General features: G+C 48.8%; 1 protein-coding gene across 4 annotated transcripts in view; it reads right to left on the reverse strand.

Moving 5' to 3' along the window:
- Nucleotides 1–13,701, reverse strand: part of PRAG1 (PEAK1 related, kinase-activating pseudokinase 1) — a 54,061-nt gene extending 40,360 nt beyond the window's left edge. Inside the window, exons 1-3 of one of the 4 annotated variants that reach the window (XM_066235355.1) lie at nt 13,442–13,701; nt 8,637–9,017; nt 4,387–6,206 (exon numbers count right to left, since the gene is read on the reverse strand). In XM_066235355.1, coding sequence (XP_066091452.1) covers nt 4,387–6,206; nt 8,637–8,966 — 2,150 coding nt within the window. In that variant the 5' untranslated portion in view covers nt 8,967–9,017; nt 13,442–13,701. Of the gene's footprint in view, nt 1–4,386; nt 6,207–8,636; nt 9,116–10,737; nt 10,849–13,441 lie in introns of those variants that run through there. The other 3 variants (XM_066235352.1, XM_066235353.1, XM_066235354.1) reach the window with 3 other exon arrangements.
- Nucleotides 13,702–24,017: the final 10,316 nt, after the last annotated feature.

Below are 24,017 nucleotides of genomic sequence, written 5' to 3' on the forward strand. Positions count from 1 at the left end.
GTTTCCACTGTGGCTTCCTTTTACAGAGGAACTAAAGCTATTTGGACCTATTATTAGTAAACATATTTTGTGCCACGCTGAGAAATTTTCTATGAGAAAGCGTATGTTTCTAAAAATTATAAAAAAGTATTTGTAAGTCTACTGAGCCACAGAATGCTAATGTAAAAAAAAGTTTACAATAATTTACTTCTTAGTTTTCACTAGAAATGAAAGGTTTTTGAGGATAAAGAATTTGTATATATGTAATTAAAACTACTAGGAATAAATAGGAAGACAATTCTGTATGCAGGGAAGTAAGATACGGGTTTTTGGTAAACCTATTCTTCTTGATAATAAAAGAGCTAGATTTGCTCAGAACTATGTAAGCTTTTATATTTGCCTGTAAAATTTTAACTGTCACTTTGGTGTTGAATGAATAACTGAGTATTATTCACATTAACCTCTGATCTTACTTGACTAAATGTTTTAAAAACCTTTTGCTATTTTTAACAAACTTCCCCCAAACAAATTCCAAATGAAGTCTTTCTGACCTTGAATAACTTGGGATTTTCTAGAAGGCTCCTGGAATATCTCAAAAGATTTTTTTCTCTCTCATCGTAAAAAGGAAAATGTTAAAGTCATTAGGCTTATCTGATATGTTAAAGTACACGGGAAGTATTGTCAAATAAAAAGTAATACTCAACTTTCTTTATGTTGTATTAGGATAAGTATAAGAAATTGTATGAAATTCCTAAAGTGTAGTATGTTCTGGTATAATATTATAAAATGTTACACACTATAGGAATGATCAAATTTCCTTGTCAAGTCTATTATAATAAACTCATATCAGATCTTTAACAGTGGGTATTTTCAAATCTTTTGTCACTTATAGTCATGTTTTTACTCTGGTGGTTTACTGAAGTGTTCCTAAAAAGTGCTTTATTTTCAAGGAGATTCATAGAAGGGACTTATGACAAGTGCAGATTTCTAATGACTTTGAAATCACGGAGCAGAGCTGGGTTAAAATTTCCAGAATTTAAAAAAAGAAAATAAACACCAGGCCTGACCAGGTGGTGGCACAGTGGATAGAGTGTCGGCCAGGGATGCTGAGGACTCAGGTTCGAAACCCTGAGGTCGCCAGCTTGAGTGTGAGATCATAGACATGGTTGCTGGCTTGAGCCCACAGGTTGCTAGCATGAAGCCCAAGGTCGCTGGCTTGAGCAAGGGGTCACTGGCTCAGCTGAAGAACCCCCTCCACCCCATCAAGGCACATATGAAAAGCAATCAATGAACAACGAAGGTGCTGCAACTATGGGTTGATGCTTCTCATCTCTCTCCCTTCCTGTCTGTCTCTCACTAAAAAGATAAATAATAAAAAATATAAAGATAAAAATAAAACCGGGATTCAAAAAAAGCAAGATGACATGGAACTGAATTTTATCCAAATGCTGCACTGAAAAGAGAAGGGGCTGCCACTGTTGAGGACTGCTTCGCCCAAGGGGCCGGATCAAACCTTCCTGTTTAGCTAGAAATGAAACCCTTCCTTCTTTTCTGTCTTTTCTTTACTCTGGCACTGGCCAAAGTGGAAGATAGTGCCATCACCTGTATTTCCCAGACCACTGCTGAGGTGGATAACCTCTGGAACTCAGAAAAACACTTACTTCAGGCTAGGAGAAACCTACCTGACTCCTGGCATGAACGGGCAAATGCAACAATTCCTGCGAATGAATTCATTAACAATGCCACCTCGGTGGAAGTGGTTTGTGCCCGACAGGGCTTACCTTAAGAACATGTGAGCCTGAAGTTGTAACCTGTGAATACCAGAGAGATTCAGCAAAAATAAATAAAGAAAGAAACGAAAAAGATCAACGAAAGTTTCGAGAACTACTACAGAGTAGTAGCTTTGAGAGGCGTTGATGCCTTAAGTTTTTATCACATCTCTCACACTGAGAATTTGGTCAAAAGGGAGGAATTGTTAAAAAAAAAAAAAAAAAAGGTCCAAAATGGAGTCATTTTTGGTAAGACCCACCAAGACTTAATACCTAATTTAATTGTAAGTTTAGCCTCTCCCAAGAATCAATTTGGCATTTGTGGTCAACCTTAGTGAGGCAATCTGCCTCCCCCAAGGAAGGGTGATTTTGCCTGATCTTTTAACTCCTTTGTCTCAGCCTGTTTCTGCCTATAAAGGCATTCCATTGATACCATTCCTTGGAGCACCTGTTTGTTAGGTGGGATGCTGCCTGATTCATGAATTATTTCATAAAGCCCATTAGATCGTTAACTTTACTTGGCTCAATTTTTGTTCTTTAACACATTGCAATGGTGACAGGGGTTTTGTCAAGCTCTTCAATTCTTTTTTTTTTTTTTTTTTTTTTTACAGAGACAGAAAGAGTCAGAGAGAGAGGGACAGACGGACAGACAGGAACGGAGAGAGATGAGAAGCATCAGTCATTAGTTTTTCGTTGTGACACCTTAGTTTATTGATTGCTTTCTCATATGTGCCTTGACCGTGGGCCTTCAGCAGACCGAGTGACCCCTTGCTCGAGCCAGCGACCTTGGGTCCAAGCTGGCGAGCTTTGCTCAAACCAGATGAGCCAGCACTTAAGCTGGTGACCTCGGGGTCTTGAACCTGGGTCCTCTGCATCCCAGTCTGACGCTCTATCCACTGCGCCACCACCTGGTCAGGCAAACCCTTTGATTCTTAAACGAGAACCTTTTAGTTCCTTCTCCAAAGCTCCAGTGGTGTTTCTGGGACTGGGCGAGGCTGGTTCTCTAGAGGTGTGGGTGTCCCGGCCACAGGCAGCAGCTTCTGCCCACATAGTAAGTAACCTCTGCATCGAAGCCTGCTCATCTCACGTGAGCCTTTCAATTAGTGGTGTTAGAATAGTATTATTACTGTCGCCCTGTTTTAGAGAACAGTTACTTGGAGGCTCAGTCATGGCGAGTGGCTTGTTCAAGATCCTTCAGCCTGTGGTGGAGATAAATGCAATATGAACTTGATTGCTGATGCGACAGCCTGTGCTTCTCCCCTGCCCGGGGCTGAGGCAGACAGGTTACACCCATGTTTTACTCTCGCTCCCTCTGCCTGCTAGTGTGCCCTCCGTGTTTCGGAACCGACTCTGGAGCCGGACTGCCCGGGACAGCTGCGTGACCTGGGCATCTTACCTCAGCTCTATCTGTTTTGTCATCTGTAAATCGGGTGGTAATTCCTACCTCCTAGGGCTGTTCTGAGGATCAAATGAGTTAATACATCAACTCCCAGACCCCAGAGAGTGCCACGGACTTGGGAGCTCCTCTTAGCTGCTGAACCCCTCATTCATTTAGGGAGTTAAAACTGAAACCAAAGAGAGTCACTGATCCCCTGAGGACCTGGAGGATGTCTACCTCGCATGGCGGGTGGCCAAGGCAACAACAGCAGAACAGAGCAGCGGTCGCGAAAAAAGTCCACGGTAGAGCGCCTCCCAGCCTCTGATACCTTCTTGTTCTAAGTCAGGTGTCACAGCAGCTTCTCTCTGCGGTCAAGCCCCTGCCTCTGACACCAACCCGGAGGCACGTGGGCTGAAACAGACCCCCTGGCAATGACAGGGCTGGGGAACGTGCAGGAAGGCTCTCTCTAAAGGCTGTCCTTCTAAACGGAGACACAGCAGCTTTCTCCTTTTCCTGAGAGGAATCGGATTTGCTTTCATAGAAGGGATGTTATTTCCCCCGGAATTTAAATTCCGTGAACAACTCAGGACCTTACAAAACGCATTTATTTGTCTTGGGCCTTGGGAAGGTACTTTGAAGTGGCAGGAGCTAACAGCGAAGCCACGGAGAAAGCTGTGAGTTTCAGCACGCCAAAAACAAAACTACATCTTGTTTTTTCTTTAAAAAACCACATCTGAGGGCTACTACCCATGTGCAGAGCCTCCTAGACTTCTGCTTTTGGCCCCCAGACCTCACCCCCACCGGGGTGAGCATTCCTGCCGCGCCCAGGCGGCAGGCACTGCTCCTTGGCCTTCTCCAAATTCTGGAGCATAGCCGCCTTCTTTGCATGCTTCACTAAACAAAGAATTTCAGGCTCTTGAAAAAGCCTGGTGAAGGTGTTTCAGAGAGATAGGGAAGAAAAGAAGACCAGAGAAGAAAATGACGGGCACCAGGAAAGAGTGACAGCTTGGCAGTGCTTCTCGGAAAAATTCACTCCAAAGGGCCAACCCCAAGCAGGGCACTGCTGGTCGGTCTGTCTGGTGCCCACAAACAGGAGCCGCAGCTCCCAGAGAGACCCGAGGGCCGGGCAGACACTGGTCCTGCGTGCAGGGTGCAGAGCCCGGGCCGGGGGCCGTCAGGGCAGGTGGGAAAGGTGTCGGGGGGAAGAGCCCTCCGTCCTGCCGGGCGAGCCCCGAGACACACGCAGACATTCGTACTCACCTTGACTTTGGAGGTGGCGGAGGAGGAGAGAAGGCCTCAATCCCATTTCTGTCCTTGGGGAACTCGAAGGCAAAAGAGGCCGATTTGCTCATCCCGGCCCCAGCTTTGTCGCTCTGCCCAGAGGAGCCGTCGGCCGGGCAGAGACGGTGCCAGGTGGAGGAGCCGGGGGAGTCCGTGGGGCCATGTTCTGTCTCTCGTCCCCAGCCTTGACTCAGAAAGTCCTGCTCCACCTCCTCCTCGATCGGGCACTGATGGCTCCAGGCCCCAGTCTGGTACCGGGGCCGCCGCTGGTCCAAGGCTGAGGCAGTGGTGGCAGATGGGGGACACTTGGCAGAGTCCCGGTGGGCGACCCCGTTGGCCCGGCAGGAAGAGGCTGGGTCAGGGGGGCACCTGGCTGGAGGCTGGGGCCCAGGGCCACCCCCCGAGCTCCCTTCGCTGAGGTCGGACAGTGTGGAGGCGGACGGGGACACCGGGGACCCTCCCGGGCTACTCCTGGACAGCTTGGGAGGGATGGCAGGCCTCCCGTGGGGGCCGCTCTCACTGGCAGTGTGACGACCGCCTTCCCTGGAGCTCGGCCCTGGCCCGGCTGCAGTCTCCTGGGCACCCGCGTCCGCGTTCTGGCTCACAGGCTGGCGTGGCCACTGCACGCCCACGGCGGAGTCCGGGCTGCTCAGGTAAATCGTCCGGTGGTCCTCTTTTGGGTGGGCTGCCATGACCGTGATAGTGGCCGCCACCTGGGGGGCCATGTCTGGGCCTTCCCTGTCCCGGCCCCAGCCGGGTGCGGCTTTCTGAGCCCAGGTGTTAGCGGTCCGTACCTGGCCGTGGCCGTGGCCCTGGCCCTGGCCGGGGGCCGCTGCCGCCTGCTCTGCCTTGGCCTGTGGCCTGGAAGGCACTGGAACCACTTTCTTCCTCTTGGTGCTCTCGGCATAGATGGGTTCAGGCTGCACCGCCTCCCTGGGGTGGGCTGGGGGCTGGGGCTCCCCAGGGGGCCCCAGGCACCGGCTAGCGGCCCCCACCTGGCAGCCGGAGTCCTGTGGCTTTGCAGGCCCGGGCTCCTTCGCGAGGGCGCAGTAGTCGTTCTCCGGGGCCGGGGCGAAGGGGCTGCTGGCACTGCTGCTGGCACTGTCGCAGGAGAGGCCCTCGGAGGAGCTGGCGGCCTCCGCCGGAAGAGACAGCTTCTGGGGGCCCAGGCTGGGCAGGACCTCTGCGGGGCCCTGGCCGCAGCCCTCCCTGCGGAAGCCCTCGGCCGGCCCCCCACACACTCCCGGCTCCCAGCACGTCGGGGAGCAGTAGCCTCCGCCAGACCTGAGCGGGGGGCCCTTGGCCTGCGCGGCGTCCTTGGCAGCGGGGCTCCCGGGGCAACAGTCCAGGATGGAGCAATACTCTCCCCCTTCACTGTCCCCGGACGGTGAGCACCTTTGATCGCTGTCATCCTCCGAGGGCAGAGACTCCCGCAGGGGCTGTGGGGAGGGGTAGAGCCCAGGGCCCCTGTGACAGCCAGCTGTCATCCCTCCGAAGGCAGCTAGCTTCTGGCGGAAGCTCTCCTGAGTGGTGGTCGGCTCTTGGTAGGGAAGCTTGGACCTGTCTTCTCGCCCAGCCTTCTCTTGGGGGAGGCTCAGCAGGTGGACGGCGCTGCCCTGGTCCCCGCGCGCCTCGGGGCTGTGCAGGCCCACCAGGGCGCAGCGAGGGTGGCCGTCTGCGGGGCCTGGGACAGGGGGCCCGGCGGGCTTTGGGACGCCACGGAAGCTGCTCAGATAAACCATCGGCAGGTCTTCCTGCTTCGGGAGGGGCAGCTTGCTGGGGGGCCGTCTCCACATGACCTACACAGCCCCAAGGTGAAAAGATTTACATTAGACCTTGTCAGGGAAAAAAAGGGAGAGAGGAAAAGTGAGAGGGAAGCACCATGACAACACAAACTGTCCCCGTGCTGCAAGGCGAAGGCTGGGCAGCGCCCTGCCCTCTGATCACCTGCAGCCTTGTCCCAGACGGGACCTGCCCCTGCCACCCTCCTCTGTCATTCTTTCGGCTGAGGTCTGTGAAGTAGGGGGAAAATCACTCTAAAAAAGAACATTTTGCCTTCTCCCTTGAAACTGCCTTCTCCTTTCTTCTATGGGCTTTGAAAATAGAGTTTGGGGTTTTGTTTAATTTTTGTTTTGGGTTTGTTAGTCTTTTGATAACCGTGTCATGGTACATTCTAGAAGCAACAAAAATCATAGGCTTTTACAAACACCTTGGGAGAATGGTGGGCCGGGCAGGAGGGTGAGGGCTGGTTTGGGGCTGGACACGGCCCAAGAGCTGGTCTTCCTCCTGTTATCAGCGGTGACCTCAGCCTGGGCCTGCATAAGAGGCTGGAGCAGAGGGGCCACGAAACAAGAGACGTGAAGTGGCCGTTCTCCTCACTGAAGTCCCTGTCCGTTCCTTCTCCCCTTCTAAACTTCCCCCGACCCCCACTTTCAGCAGCAGCATCAAAGTAGGCCCTGATGGGGCTCCCGTCCAAGATGATGCTGAACAGAAAGCGTCCCTGGCTTATGTCTGTGAAGACTGACCAGTGAGCGCTGAGTGGATGTAACCAGCTTACCAGAAAACGGAGCAGCCCTGAGCGGACCTGGAGCTTAGGGCAACCCTAGGAGATGCCTCTTCTCAACTGAGCCTCCCCTAACATAACACTGACCTCTGATTTCACATAAGCTCGCACACCCTTCCTGACCCACTCACTGTGATGGTCTGGGAAAACTAGCACAGGCAAACAGGTCCAAGAGGTCGCAAGCAGTTCTCAGACTGTGTCCCAGACGTACAGGCCCGAGATACGTCTGGAGGCAGCAGGCTCTCAGTGCGCTCTGAATAGTTACGCCTTTGCGAGCGTTACCTGTGGGATGAGCGGAATGGTCTACTCCAGGGGTCCCCAAACTACAGCCCATGGGCTGCATGTGGCCCCCTGAGGCCATTTATCCGGCCCCCGTTGCACTTCTGGAAGGGGCACTTCTTTCATTGGTGGTCAGTGAGAGGAGCATAGTTCCCATTGAAATACTGGTCAGTTGGTTGATTTAAATTTACTTGTTCTTTATTTTAAATATTGTATTTGTTCCCGTTTTGTTTTTTACTTTAAAATAAGATATGTGCAGTGTGCATAGGGATTTGTTCATAGTTTTTTTTATAGTCTGGCCCTCCAATGGTCTGAGGGACAGTGAACTGGCCCCCTGTGTAAAAAGTTTGGGGACCCCTGGTCTACTCTCTAGAGATGTAACTGTTCCAGTTAGCGATCCTAAGTCAAAGCTGATAAAACCCAGGCTTCACAATGGGAAATATGAACACTGGCCAGGAATGGGATGATATTAAGGAACTACTGATAATACAGGTAAGTGCAATAATGGTACTGTGGTTATCAAAAAAAATAATAAATTTTTAAAAAGACTTTATTATTTTTTTTAAAGATGTACCAAAATAATGAAATAACTGGGTTTGCTTTAAAATCTGGGGAAAGGGAGAGTGGTGGGGGAGGGGAGCAGAGATTAACATGACTGGTCATGAGTAGGTTGTTGACACATGCTAAAGCATGGTGGATACATGGAGTTCATCCCACAATATTGCTACTTGTATATGTATTTAAAAGTATTGATTAGCCTGACCAGGCGGTGGCGCAGTGGATGGAGCGTTGGATTGGGATGTGGAGGACCTAGGTTCGAGACCCCGAGGTCACCAGCTTGAGCGCGGGCTTATCTGGTTTAAGCAAGGCTCATCAGCTTGGACCCAAGGTCGCTGGCTCGAATAAGGGGTTACTCGGTCTGCTGTAGCCCCACAGTCAAGGCACATACGAGAAAGCAATCAATGAACAACTAAGGTGTCGCAAAGAAAAACTAATGATTGATGCTTCTCATCTCTCTCTCCGTCCCTGTCTGTCTGTCCCTCTCTCTCTGACTCTCTTTCTGTGTCTGGAAAAAAAAAAAGTATTGATTAGAAAACTTAAAAAACTTTTAAAAAAAGATTCATTTTGTGTGCCGTGATATTTATCCAAATAAATAATGAATACAGTCCCCAGACAAACTTTGAGGGAGTGGATTAATGGTCCTCGGTCTAAAGGAACAGATAGAAAGGATGGCGACAGTCAGGAAGGAGCGGGCTTGGGGCAAGCTGACAGGCAGCCACCCTGTGGGAGTCTTGCTCTAATAGGCCCTCCTGGCTGCCAGCCAGTCCCCAAGCGTTACAACAGGAGCAGCCCCTGTAAAAATACCACAGGGGTGAGTCGGGCTCACCTGCGACATGTCAGCACTCAGGTTTGCCTCTGTCCACGCGTCAGAGGCATCGGAGTTCAGCATGGTGGGCTTCACGGCGATGGTGGGCTTGGAGTAGGGCGAGCCGTTCACACCCTCATCTTCCAGGCGACAGTACTCAGGCCTGGGGGGCAGGCGAGGAGGAGGGGGCAGGCTGCCTGCTCTGGGCTGGGGACAGCCGGGCGACAGCGGGTGGTCACTCCGCAGGCAGAAGCAGTTCTTGCAGGACCCGGGCTTCCAGATGTGCTCCACAAAGTCAGTGCACGCAGACATTTTCAGGTTCTCGGGGTTCAGTCGGATGGTCTGGTGCATCTTGGGTGGTCAGCGCGCTCACGCATCCTGCACTGGGCTCTCCGGCCTGGCCTGGTGGGAGGCAGATGTGGGTCACAGAGCGGCTTCCTGGAAAGGAGGAACACTGGCCTGATCAGAGATCTTCCCACCGGAGGACAAGTGCATTGTCACTTTAGGGTCCGATTGTTTGGGGAGAAGTGAACAGGGGTTAGGAGGAGAAAAAAAATTAGCATTCTGTTTATTCCTAGGCCCACACCCATTGCCCATAAGGCTCTTAATCACTCTCTCATGGTGGGCCTTATCAGAAGCTATAAAAACTAAACACAACTCTATTACGCAAATAGAGAGCATAAAGGACATTTCAGTGTCTGAAAATCCTGGGAGGTTCGGGGGCGGTTGACAGGAGGAAATCATACAGATGAGAAGCCTGTTATCTCCTCCATGCAAACCGTGCCACTGGGGCTCTAGAGCCTGGGACACTGCCCCACAGCAGCAATAACGAAGGAGTAGACAGCTAATAAAAACGGTGGCTTCTGGAGGATAAGCTCTCATCTTGAACCAAGAATTCTGTGAGTGGGGAGGCAAGCCTGGGCCCCGAAACCAGCGCTGCCATCCCTACTTGAGACCAGGCAGAGGCGGAGGGGGTGAGAAAGGGGAGAGACCCACGGGGACCCTGGTCGGCAGGTCTGGCATCCTGGGAATTGACCTCCCTCCCCCTGCGTCGTATACATCACTCAGTCAGCTGCTCAGTGAGGTCAGCTGCAGCTGCAGCCAAGGGGAGGACAGACAGAAACGCAGAAGTCCCACAGTGCTGTGCTCGCCGGGTGGCAGGAGCGGGTACGGGCGAGGGAGGAGAGGCTCACACAATAACTTTCCCAGTGATAGCCCTGGAGGTAAGGCAGTCCTCAGGCTGCAAGCTAGCTGCCTCTGACAGTAAAACGGAAAGCAGAGAGTCTGTGCCACAGAACCTAGTAAACTCATCCCTGGGGTGGAGCTCTAAGGGTCATTAACCAGTTAACCTGAATGACACCCAGCCTGGCAGCTTCATCCCCTTTCCGTAGATGGGAAAACAATGGCAACCACGGAAGCTAAGACCTGTCTATAGACACAGAGAGTCTGGTGGTTCTGGAAAGAGAAGCCAACTTTACAGGTAGCTCATCATCTCACCGTTTCACGGCTGGACCGGCATTGTCTGACGGCTTTGCTGTGACAGGCATACAGGTATGCCACAAGAATTTAAAAAATATGCAATACCTGACTAGTCAGGGCATTGATCTCTTTTTCCCTTAGACTGAGGGGGGAAATGACAACAGTCAACACAACAGTAGCTGTCTGGTGTGAATTAATCAAAATTATACCTTTTAAAAAAATTTTTGGGGGGGTACTGCAGTATTTTAGTAATTAGTTTATGTGTGCCGTGAGATAAAAAAGGCTGAAAATCACTGGGTTAGACTGAAAGCTCTTTTTTCCTCGTTTAAATAAACTGACTTCCCTGTTAAGGAGACTGTTCATGAGAAAACAGTCTTTAAGAACCTCAAGTGAACAGATTCTCATCAAATAGGGAGGGTTTTGCCCTAGGGTTTGCTCACCATTTTCTTCCCATGAGAATTGGCTTTGAGGCTGATGCTCTCTAAACTATCCACAGGACTAAGCAGGTAGAATGAACCAGCTATCCCAAAGATCATTCCAGAATCTTTGTGGAAAGTGCTAGCACTCTGATCTCCCACATTCACAGACAGGAGGGCTTATTCAACAAGTGCTGAAGCTAAATTTCCCCCCTTTCAAAGCTGACCTTGAAGCCACTGCATCTCTCCGCTAGATGAACAGTCTGAAATCAAAGACAAATATTTGCCTTTCAGCAACCGTTGTCAGGATCGCAGGCATCCCGCCCTTTGAGACGATTGCAGGCTAGGCTCTTCTCCCCAAGTACGCCCAAGCAACAGGTTCATCCCTTGTCAACTTGCCCAGAAGAGGTCACTAAGCTTCAACAAGCAGAGGAGGATAGCACGGATTTGGCTTTCTCCTATAATCTCAGGTTGCGGAGAGCCTGAGGTCTGCCACTAAGTTCTGGAAGAGGAGAGAAGCGGAGGAAGCATTGTGGTGTTCGGTAGGGCACGTGTCCACAGTGCTGTCCCAAGGTGGGGAGCAGGTTCTTTCTCGGGCGCTGATGAAGCCTGCCTCAAAGGGAAGGCCCCGAACCGCAGGCCGAGGCTCCGGAACCCCTCAGTGGGCTGGAGGAGGAGAGCTCGGAACCCAGCTCTGTGCGGGCTCCTCACATTCCTGCAGCCTCTCAGCCTCATGGACTCCTACCTGCTTTGTCAGAGCTACCACAGGTCTACAAAGAAGCAGTCTGAGGCGGCCACATCTCTTTCCTCAATAGGCAACCGAGAGCACACACTTGTCACGGTTGTTTGCTGCCAGAGGTCTCTGTCCTTTGTAGACCGTGGCCCACTGCAGCCCTGGGACTTCTGGCTGGTTCTGGATTACCAACATGGGGGAAGCTCCCTTCAGAACCCCTCAGTTTATGAGCACTCTCTTTGCTCCAATCCAAGGTTCTGAAATTCCTGTCAATGGCCACAACTGTCACCAACACACCCACTCAGAGACGCAGAGGTTAACAAGGCCTGGGGCTTTTCACCATCCCTGACTCACTGAACCTTCTTAAAAACTTGTTTCTCAGTTGCAGCAAACAATCTACCAGGTCAAGCTAGAAAAGATTCTTTTCCAGTTCTATCTGTCTAGAGAGGGCCTGGAAGGATCTCCATTTGTTGTAAGTAAAGGACGGTGAAAGATTCAAGTGGCACTCACAAATCCAGAGCCACGCCTTGCCTGCCAGCTCTCCACACGGCCTAGGAATGGCACCTTCCCAGCCCACATTCCTTACCTCTGAGGGAGGCGGCCCCCAGAATTATGCAAATTCCCTCATTTCTGTGGGAGGCAGCAGTGTGAGACTAGAAAAAGATTTCAGCATTCCTTCTGATCCAAGTCATGATAAAATATCTTTGCCTCTGCAAACTTGTGCACTAGACTTGTGGCTACAATTTGCAAGACAGAAGCTGTCAGATGCATTCCCACCTCCTTCTAAAAAGAATACGAAGAATGCTGGCCAGACCCAGAGTCATAAAACTAAATATTTTGGCTCAGAATATTGCCCCTCAAACTTGCATCAAAAATCATTTATGCCTTATCCTGGAATGACAGAGTACCAGCAACCACTCCTCTACAAAATTTACGTATGTTACAATAAAATTAATGCAACGTAATAAAGAGGAAAATATGTATGGAAAGGGTCTGGTTTCCAACAATCTATTGGCAGGGGCTGCCGGGGCAGAGAGGAGAAAGTGACAACCTTAATTAACACACACACACACACACACACACACACACACACAGCAAGTCATGATATTCACTCAACTTTCTACATATTTTATTCTTTCCTCATCCATTGCGATGTAATCTAATCTCAGAAGTAATGTGTTCTTCTGGGTTAGACCCCCTACAGTCTGAACCAGTGAGAAGGATTCCGAGTTCCACAAAATCCCAGAATAAGAAAATAACTACAGAATTCCCCAGGCCTTCCTGTCCAATTTCCGTTTTAAAAAAGGAAAAGGCTGTTAACATCAGTTCAGGCCAGTGATCAGTAAGGTCTCCCGAACCTAACTCTGGACCAGCCTCGTTGCAAAACGCCTCTCCCCTAGACCTTCGGGCTTTGCTATCCTATCGGCTCTGCAAAGCCATGTGCTTGCTGGCTCGGCTTTACCTGAGAGAATGATACGGTTACACAGTTGGCTGGCCTGGCCTCCATTCCCATTCACAGGACCCGAAAGTGGAGAGGTCCTGTTTTGTGCGTGTCTGTCCCGGCTGGGAAGGGGTCAGCAGACGCAAAGGTTAAGAACGGCCCATGGCATGCCTTTCCGAAGCTCAGCTATGGCTCCGGGGAAAAGCATCATCTCGGTTCCCCCGGAAACTCCGAGGCTGGCATCTAACGCGGTGCCGCTTAAGGGGTAGCTACGACCCTGGAGCCCCAAGCCATCGCCTCCGGGGTCCTGGTCCAGGCAGCCCGGGCAGCCTCTCGCTCTCCACTCCTCTGACAAGACTGCGGCGGCGGAAAGGAGTCTCCACACCAGCAATCCCAAAGCTCTTCAGTCGTGCCCCAAACAGCAGCGGGACCAGCGAGACCCGCAGAAGAGTCGGTTCCCCACCCGGAACTCCAAGGAAAGTTTCCCCGTTCTCGTGAGCGCAATTTTCCAATGAATAGAAAACACCCCTCCGGCTCCCCTGTCTTCCAGGATCGGCGCCTCCACCTCGGGCACAACCCCGGGCGCACGCGGTCCCGGCGCTCCACCCTCCCCAACGGCCGCCTGTCACCCCCGGGGACGCCGACACGGGCTCGCCCGCCGGGCGCCCGCAGCGCAGCGCTCCTCTCCCGCTCCCCTCTGCGGCCACGTTCGCCAGACAAAAAGAGGCCGAGTTTGGAGAAAGCGTCGTAGGCTCACCTCGGGGCCGCGCTCTCGCGGCCTCGCCGTCGGTCGCCGAGCTGCCAGCCGCCCCGCCGGGCGCCTCGGAGCATTGTTCGGAGAGAGTGCGCGCGCGGTGCGTGCCCGGCCGCGGGCGGGTGTCTTCTGCGGAGCCGGGCGGCCGGGCAGCAGCTGCGAGCGCGGCTCCGCCCCCTCCGCCTCCGGTGACGCCGCGCGCCGGGCCCGCCGCACCTCCTCGCTCCCCGCCGGTGCGTGCCCCTGGGTCCCGCACACCTCCGGCTCCCTCCCCCGCGGGCTCCGGCTCCGCGGCAGACCCCTCCTAACTCGCCAAGCCCGGCCCCTCCTCCGGCTCCCGACCGTGAGGCTCCGCCCCAGACCTGGCGCCGCCTGACCCCTAGCCAAACCCCCATCTGCACCCCTCCTGGATGGCTCTGCGTGGTTCTGCAGGGCCAAGGTTCGGTGTTCGCAGCCCTCCCTGATGTGTGCATAGGTGTTCCTTCATCCAGGTGGCTCTGCGGGGGTGTGGGGGAGGGACAGGGACGGTAAAACACCAGCTCTGGGGCGGGGGGAACCAGAATCACGAGGGGTCGCGACTGGAATGATGAGGTCAGGATCCGAGGTGGGACCCGAAAGTTGCGTGGGCACCTTGATCGTCAATGACTGTTGCCCTTGGGAGGAGGGTGGCGCCAGACAGAGCAGGGCTGGGAATCCCGATGGCGGGTTCCAGGTTCTGCTCAGTCCCAGGACTGATTCGAGGTCTCAGGCATATTGCTTAATATCTGAATTTTACTTTTGTGGCTGTGGACTGTAAGGGTTGGACTGGGGATGGCTGAGCTTCCAGGACCGTGGGACTGTAAGGTCTTCCGCAGGCCAGTATTACACCTGTGTCTACACCGTTACCATCAAGTGACTCATTCACCGAGATGGAATGAGTTGAGTTCTAGGTAGTCCTCGGGGTAAAAATCTTTTCACTGTGACTATGGCAGGACTCTGGCCCAGTCAGTCCCCTCCCTTCCTGTTGCTGCCTAAGACGGGCTCACACCTTGACCCTGGGTGTGTCTGCTGGCAGCTAGCGCCAAGGTGGCTCAAACCTTTCGCCTGCTTGAGTTGGGGGAATATGGTGAAGTGGATAGGGAAGAAGACTCCTTAAAAAGACCTGCAGCCTCCTTTCGGAGCTGTGCCAGGTAGGCAGTGAATTGTAATTCCACCTAGGGTCCTGTGACCATCAGCCTATCAGGATGACCTCTGAGCCCCCACCCTGTTGAGAAAAGAAAGGCTGGTTCCTGGTAACCTGGTTTGACAGAGCAGGACTTGAGGGTTGAGGGGGTAGGTGGAGGAGAGAGAGGGAGAAGACATGTTTTTGATATTTGGTTTCTGTGAAAAAAGGAGAAAGGTAGAAGGAACAGGGAGAATACTTCCTCATGCTCCCACGTCTCTGATTTCTCCCAATATGAATAGAATTTGGGGGGAAGGTGTGGAGAAATGGAAGTGGAACTGACATTTGTCAAGTATTTTCCCTTTGCCAAGCAACCCCATAAGAGGGCCATCATCCCCATGTTATAAAAGTAAAACAATACCAAAGGACCACAGCTGATCAGAGCCCATCAGCTGAAAAGTGGTAGCACTGGGATTGGAACCCAGAGCCGCCTGGCTCCAGTGCCACACTGCCCTCTCCAGGTCCCGGGAGTCCAGCCTTGTTTTTCTTTCTTTCCAATTGGAAGGAAAACCATTTGACCAAACATGAAAGAAGACCTAGTTAGGCTCCATCAGTATCCAACAAGCTAAAGGGTTCAGTCCAGTCCACTCATTTACCAACACCCAGCAGAGAGGTAGGTACAAAGTGACCTGTGCTGGAGAAATAAATGATATCAGCTGGACAAGCAATTCAGTTGCAATGTGAGAGGGCAAATCCACATGTTTGAGAAGTTCCAGGTTCCCATGGTTCAGGATAGAGATGTCAGTTCTCCCTGTGTGAGGCCCCCATGGGAATACCCACCTGACAGGGTTGATCATGCAGTAAGCACTCACCTTCCCATTTTATTTTCTTCTCTTTACCTGATTTATCCTTCGTACATGAACAGGCTAAAGAATGTCCTCATAAGAAGCAAAAGCTTGCTAGTGTGACAAGATTGGTGGTTTTGTGACATGGAACAGCAGTTGAAGAGTTAATTCAGTTTTTCTGCAAAATAAACTGCTCTCAAGTGTTTTGCTGTGCTCACACAAAATAAATGCATTATCCTGTAGTTGCTGACGTGTAATGTGCATATTTTTATGCCAGCAATGTGGCCTTAGGATGGCTTTATCTTGCCTCAAGAAAAAAAAAATACTTCCCAAGGATTCCTTAGATCCACATAAAATGCCCATTTCTTTATGCAGTCCTCCACCAGTGGCCGTTAAGTATGTTATCTCTTCAGTAAAGCGACAGTAAGCTCATGCATTTTAATAAACAGTTCTGGCTTGAACTTCCAAACTGCACCCTGCAATGCAGTGCAATTTGTGTATACAAAGCATTTTGCTTCTACCTGCTTATCAGTCCATTTTCATGACACTTTTTACTGCAGGGCGTGGGTACCCTGATACAGATCAGATCTCGAAGAAGACTGATTCCCTTCGGGGTTTTAGTCCATGAGCAGCAACCATACCGTACAAGAGAGCAGTCACATTTCAGGAAATAAGGACACAGGCTGGGACAAGTGGGGCTTGGGTGTGGGGAAGGTAAAGTCGTTCAGAATTAGAAAGGCAACAAGCAGAATGAGGAAATGCACAGCATTAAATTATAGTCATGTGCTGTATAACAGCCACCGTTCTGTCAAGGACAGACCACCAAGGTGACAGTGGTCCCACAAGATGATCAGGGAGCTGAAAAACTCCTATTGCCTAGTGACATTGTAGCCATTATAATGTGAGGGCAGCGCATTACTTGTGTGTCTGTGGCCTGGCTGACATAACAAACTTATGTATTGCCAGTGATATGAAAGTATAGCACATGTAAGTACAATACATATATAGTATTTAATAATGGTGATAAGTAACTAAATTGCTGATTTATACATCTACTATACTATACTATTTATCATTATTTTGGATCAGTGATTTTCAACCAGCGGGCCAAGGCAGGAACGTTGGTGTGCTATAGGAATTTTTAAAACAAGCAATACCTGACTATTGAGTCAGGGGCATTGACTTCTTTTTCCTTAGATTGTCAAATAAAAAAAATTACAACAGCCAAATGGGGACATGGGGGTGGGGAGTGAGGGTGTTATATTCAGTGGGACAATTGAATCCATGTGAACACAATAAATTTAAATGAATAAAAAAATTACAACAGCCAATACAACAATAAGCATCTGGCATCAATGAATCAATGTGATACCTATTTTTTTTTTTGTCAGATTGGCAAAATATACAATTTTTGGTTGGCTGCAGGATTTTAGTAATTAGTGTATGTGTGCGATGAGAAGAAAAAGCTTGGAAATTGCTGTTTTAGGGTGTACTCTTTCTACTGCTAAAAAAGGTTTGCTGTAAAACAGTATGCTGTGTTATGCCTCATACACATCATATTTACCAAACGATCTCTCGATTGCATCATTTTCTCTAGAGCTTGATTTAATCTCGTGTTGTTTGGTAGAGTAACCTGCTGTACAGGCTTGTAGCCAAGGAGCAGTAGGCTCTCTAGACCATGTAGACTAAGTGTGTAGGCTGTAACATCTAGGTTTGCCTAAGTGCACTCCGTGGCGTTCACATGATTAAATCACCTAACAACGCATTTCTCAGAACACGTCAACATTGTGAAGTGGTGCATGACTATACTGAGAAAATGCTAGCTGGGATATTTGAAGGTTTAGACAGAGTGAAGAATGAACCAAAGTGATCCCGTGCATGATATGTCCCCAGTTGGGCCCTAGTACTCAAAAAATATAGAGGAGTCTCTCACCTTAAATTAAGAAAGGTGGTCAATTTTAGTTAGCAAACATTTATTGAGTGCCTTCTACTTAGGAAGCCGTGGATGAGGTCCTATAGGGAGAGAAAAAGCATGAGTAAGAGACCAAATATAAGCTCTAGGAAAGAGAGTTAAAAGGCAGAAAGACAAACAGTAGTTTCATGAAGGACTTAGAAAGACGAGAAGGATTTTAATTTGTGGACAAAGGGGACTTTCCAGACTGAGCGAATGGTATCTACCATGGAATGGACGTGGGAGAGGCAGAGACTTTTTCAGAGATTTGCTAACCAGTCTGTCTGGCTGGCGCATGGTTTTGGAGACAAGGCTGGGAATGCAGTGTGACACTGGACAGGCTTACTTTCCAACTGAGCCAACAGGCGAGCGCTGACATTTCTGAGCAGCCGAATGACGTTATCCAAGTTGGTTTTTTCATTAGCTCTATCTAGATCTTATATCTCAGATGGGTTAGGAAGTGGGTGGAGAAACTGGAGACAGGGAGACAGGCTTCGAGTTTCTGTCTCTGGTCCAGATGGGAGGTAAGAGGCCCTGATAAGAGAGGTGACAGGGGGCATGGAAGAACAGATGTTGGAGGGCTGGTTTTGAAAGATGTGAAGAGGGAGGTATGGAGACTGGGTACGTACTGATTCATTATGAGCAATAAGATATTCATTTATCCTAGTTTACATTAGGGAGCACTTACCCTGTCTCAGCCTTGTGTGCTAAATGATTTATATGCCTCCTCTCACTTAAACCTCACAGAAACTCTGAGGTAGGTGCTGTTACTGCAGGAGAGGGAGGAATCAAAGGTGACCAGCAGAACTCTACCTCAGAGACTGACAGCATTAATGATGGGGTATTGGGGAAAACCAGGAAGTGAGAGGGTTTAGTCTGGTCTCCTAAGTCTGCCGTGTGCAGGAGCCAGCCAGCCAATGAAGTTCTCCTGCCAGGTGTGGTGTTTGGAGCCATAGGAGAAAGGAAAGAGGTTGGAGGAGTATGGTGAAGAAAGAGCAAAGATGATTCGGAGAGGTAAAAATTGGGGGACACAGGAATCTAGAGGAATCCATGAAGAAAAAGAGTATGTGGACCATCTCTTCCAAACTTTTAAATCCAGAGCAGTATGAAAAACAGTGTCTTGGAGAGGCTAGGCAGGGAGGCGCTGTCCAGGGAAGTCAGGCTGCAGTTCATTGCCTGAGGTGGGGAGTGTTTGAGACCAGCTTAAGCTCACAGGGACTTTGCTTATAACAGCAGGGGGTTCCAAAGGACCCGATGGAAGGATGAAAGTAGAGGAAGGACAGATGGAATGGGAAAGGTGGGCTTGACAGGGGTGCAAGTAGGGACCAGGGGACTTTAACCAGGGGGGAGGGGCGATGGAACACCTGGAGGCCATGGGCATGTGCTGGACCCATGTCGGTGGCATCTGGGACCCCGAAATCACCATGGAGAGAATTGGGAGTATGGGAAGAAGTGGAAAAGGGTTTTTTAAAAATTTGTTGTGAGAAGCCCTTCTGGGTTCTTTCTAGAAGGTGATCTCAGCAAAGTTCGGGCTGACAAGCATACACAGCCCCCCTCCCCACCTCCCCCCAGTGAAAATCAGCTCTTTTAGTTGCCACTTCAGAGCTTTATCTTTTCCTTCTCCACTGTATGGAAGTTCAAGTAATCTTATTGGTTAATCCCTGTCCTGTGTCCCAAACTTTTAGAAAATGTTTTCAACATCTCATTCCCCCTGACTTTCGTCCTGGGCAGTTCTCCACAGGATGAAATATTCTAAATAATTTACAGTATCACATTCCAAGCACCAAATAGATTATTTCCCCAAACTGAAAGTTATTGTTTAAATAACTGCAGGATATCAGAATCTCAAACCGCATGGGACTGAAGGCCAAGGGTTCAAGATTGGTATGATCTTTCTTTGGGATCAAGTGCCATAGAGCTCAGATGGCAAATGTTGAGAAAGGAAAACAGTTTTTGCCCCTTTTATAATATAATTACAGTTAGATGTGCATTCAGTGACAGATACCTCATTGTGAACTTCATTTCTTTTTCCCCAAAATGTTACGGTTATGGGTGGAACTGTGTCCTTCATCTACCAAAAAAAAAACTATATTGAAGTCCTAACCCTCAATACCTCAGAATGTGACCTTATTTGGAAGAAAGCTCTTTACAGAAGTAAAATTAAAATAAGGTCATTAAAGTGGTCTTTAACTGTGTGTGTGACTCTGGTCATTATAAAAGGCGGGAGACTTTGGACCCAGAGACAGACATACACAGAGGACACGCAGCGTGGAGACATAATGAAGAAGGGGGCACGTGACTGATGTGAAGCATCCACTAGTCAGGGAATGCAGAGAATTGTCAGACTACGCCAGAAGCAAGGAGACACGGGGAAGGAGTCTTCCCTGGGGCTGTCAGAGAAAGCCGGGCCCTTGCCCATGCCTTGACTTTGGACTTGTGGTGTCCAAACTGTGAGACAATACACTTCTGCTGTTTTAAGCCATCCAGTGTTTGGCACTTTGTTAAGGCGGCTGATAAAATAATTAGGAAACTGGTGTAGTTACTAAAATGCAAATGTTCTGATGAGTGATATATTGGTTCTGGACAGAAAATAAAGGTTTTTCAAAAATTGACACAAAAGAAGGTGACATACAGGAGACACGCTAGTCGATGCCCACTGTGGATGGAGTGGCAGACAGTTCGCTGTAAGGCCAGAGTGTCCCTTCAACCCGCCCTGGGAAGAGAATGCTCATTCTCTCAGCTAGAGTTCTTTCTTCTCCAGTTTCTGGGGTCTACGGTTAGGGAGATGTCCCAGTTCCTTAACTGAGCTGGCATTTGCACACTTAACAGCCTCTTTACCTCCTCACACACGCTGTGTGAGCTAAGGTGTATCTCAAAGCCCATCAGCTGGTCGTTCTGGGCCCACGTGCATTTGCAGAGGTGCCGTTAGTGGACATTAGAGATCACCTAGGTCAACTCTTTCACTGACAAATGCAGACGCTGAGGCCTTAAGTGACCAATGTGACTTGTCCAAAGTCTCATAGGACATTTTATAGCCCAGTTCTTCTGAACTTTCAAGGTTGTTTGGTTTTAAAGTGAACTCAGCTGTGTGTTAAGGATGTGAAAATGAGAAATATTTGAGGACTTAATTCATAAGTCCCACTGCTTGGCTTGTTGACTGAGCTGGGGTCAGAATTGAAAAGAAGCAGAATATTTTACATTAGGAAGGGTCACAAAGAAATAACAAACCCATTTGAGAGATCTGTTCAGTTACCCTAAAGAGAAGCCACACAAAAGCTTGCATTATTTATGGACAAAAGTCCATACAGCATTATTTATAATAGCTAAAGAGTAGAAACAACTCAAATATCCATCAACTGGTGAATGAGTAAGCAATATGTTAATACATCTATATAATGGAATATTTTATCAGTATTAATAAAGAATGAGATACTGAAAAACTGATACTTGTGAAAACGTGGATGGATTCCCAAAATATTATGCTAAGTGAAAGAAGTCAGACACAAAAAGACTACTTAATGTGTTGAATCCATTTATATGAAATACCCAAACAGGGCAACACTTAGAGACAGAGAGTAGACTGGTGGTTGCCTAGGTCTGAGGGGGTACGGGGTATGGGAACAAGATGAACTGCAACTAAGCATAAGAGAGCTTTTTGAGATGATAAAAATGTTCTAAAATTGGATTGTGACAATGATTGAGCAACTCGACAAATTTACTAAAAATTATTGACTTGTACACTTAAAATAGTTGACCTTTACGGAATGTAAATTATGCCTCAATAAAGTTGTCCGTTAAAAAATAGAGTACTATTCAGCCTGGAAAAGGAAAGGAATTCCGACACATGCTACAACACAGGCGAACGTTGATGGCATTATACTGAGAGAAATAAGTCGATCACAAAAGGACAAATACTGTAGAATGCCTCTTAAATAAGATACCTAAACTAATCAAATTTATAGGGACAGAAAGTAGAATGGTGGTTGTCAAGGCCCAGGGGAGGAGGGAATGGGGAGTTAGTTAGTGTTCAATGGCCGAGAGTCAGCTTGGAAAGAAAGTTTCCGAGAAGAATGAAGATCGCAGCGGCTCAGTGCCACAGAGCTATATGCTTAAAACCTTCAAGAGGTAGCTTTATGTTATATACATATTTGTTCACGACTGAAACAGAGAGAGAAACCACCTATGTTTCTGTAAGTGAAGTGCCCCTATTTTGAAAGACAAAACGGGTCTGAGAAATCTCATGTTCTCTTTGGGTCAATGAGCCGTAGTCATTCCAAAGGCCGTTCGTAATTAAACCCCGTAAGAAGTACATCGATCCATACTTCTATAAAAATCACAGAAACCCCAGGCCTCTTGCTGCCTGATCAATTACGGATGGAGAACATCACATGCTTTGCTGTGCTCAACAGTCCCGTTGCTTTCCCTTCCTCTTCTTCAAAGCAAATGTGGTTTCGGTTTTACTAGGTCAGTAGGCTTCCGAGAGTCCTGACCTTTGTGTTGTTTTGTTGACTTCTCCTGGAAGCCTTCTGAGTAATGTTACCTCTGAGACCTAGTTAGCGTATGCCAAAACCCAGCCATGTGAATGTCATTACATGGACCATATCTGAGGGGCTTTTACTCACAAAGGTAAACCAGGGTTCTAAATCAAGTTTTACTGAGGACTCTTCAATGGCTGGAAAAAAAGAAAGGTTTCTATTTATCTAAAAAAAAGAACATGTCATTGGCCATCTGTTGTAAAGTTTTATAAACCTGTTGAAAAACAAAGTGTTTCCCTTGCTTACTCATCCTTGAAGTGAGGTGGGGTTTTTTTTTTCTTTTGCTTATTTTTATTGCAGTTCTCAAAGGAAATATACCATGAAAGGATCTCAAGACACTCTTTGGACACTTAAAGCATTTTACTAATAATCAGCATTGGCTCTTGCCAGGAGTAACATTCCATTTTGATACAGCATACGTAACTCTGGGGAAATGTCTTCTTTCTCTCCACATATACCACATGGTAAGCCCTCCTGACCCTCCCCTGAAACCCCCCAAAATAACAACCACAAAAACTGTAACCTGCTTCCTCCTTTCAGGTTTCTGAGAGCATGACCCCATGGGGCAGATGTCGCCTGATTTCTCCATGGGTTGGGGCAGGGTGCTGATGGGAACGAACAAACCTTCCCATCGAGGGCCTGCAGATACGGGCAGCCTTCCTTCACTTTCAGGTCCACAGTACACAATTGACAGAGATCATCTATAACCTATCTATGCCAAGCCCAGAGCCTTCTACAAACACCGACCTTTCTTAGCAAATGACTTCTCCCCAAGCCTATAATGTCATGAGCATTAATATCCTCCTTGTAAATCTCAATAAAGTGATCTGCATAGTCCAGCCAGTTGATAATCAAGTAGAAAAGATTGGAGGGGGAAGAAGATGAATCCGTCTCCCAGACCCTCTGTGTAAACTCCCAGAGGGTGTTGTGCACAGTCTGGCCAGGGCCGCCCTTGCTGGAGTCAGGGTGGTCTGCCTGTGGGTTTACATTCCTGACTGGTTCTGACATACAGTGGTGGTGGCTCAGACGCTCGCAGAGAGACACTTGATAGACTGTCCAGTGATCACAGAATGTAGCAGTCAGCAAGCTTTGTAGCGACTAATGAATGGGGGAAAAGGGCACCATGTCTAGAAAGGGGGATGGGAGCAAGAGCTTGAAATAATTTACTGGAAAGCCTCGGGCCTGTTAAGGAGTCTTTAGGATAATAGCTCTTTGAACTGGCTGTTCAGCTTTTTCGCTTTTAGAAGTAGCAGTGGTGGTTGGCTGGGACAGCCGTGGAGAGTGCAGGGTGGGAAGGGGGTCAAAAGACACGTGATGGGGCTGATTAACAAGTAGGCTTTGTATGCAGCAGACCGGGGACACCTGCAGCTCTTCCAGACAGGCTTGCCCAGTAGGGGTTGTTTGAATGAGAAAACAGCTTCCAAAAAGATGTAACACAAGAGCATGAAAGAAGAAGAAAAATGTGCATTTGTGACAGGAGGGAATTGTAGAGTTTTATCTCTGATTCTTCATTAAATAAATCTTTTCTTATCTAGTATTCTCATCCCTTGGTCAGGGGCTCACAGGATGATGAGAGAGCCGGTGTTTTGCTCAAAAAGGAATTTGCTTTCAAACAGGCATATAGTCACTAATCTCTTTTCTTTAAAAGGAAAATAAAATAAAAAATAAAACAAATACAAATCCCTTCTAACTCAGCTGACTAAGCCCGAGTGGGGATGACAGCGGCATTCACTTACATAATCCCACAGAGCTAGCATCCGGAATGAGGATAAATGTGACTTTTCATATCAGGGCATAGTGTCGCTTTGTGTGTGATTCAGCGAAAGAACGGGCCTCACAATGCTGTGGTATGACGGAAGAGATAATAAAGAGACCCACATCTTTGGGGTTGTAACACAGCTGAAACTGTGCTTGGCAGATTGGCCTTAGTAGCTTAAGAGAGCCAGAAGGGGACAGTTCTTGATTTAAAAGGGGTTATATTTGTGGCTTAGAGAAGGGAGAGCAAAAGAAAAAATCCCCACACCCTCCATAGTTAATCAGTTTACCCCGGGTCTGTCTGCAGATGGTTATGCCTCATATTTACTGGTATCTCCCATAGCTAACAGAA

The sequence above is a fragment of the Saccopteryx bilineata genome, chromosome 6 (assembly GCF_036850765.1).
Source record: "Saccopteryx bilineata isolate mSacBil1 chromosome 6, mSacBil1_pri_phased_curated, whole genome shotgun sequence".
Classification (NCBI taxonomy): domain Eukaryota; kingdom Metazoa; phylum Chordata; class Mammalia; order Chiroptera; family Emballonuridae; genus Saccopteryx; species Saccopteryx bilineata.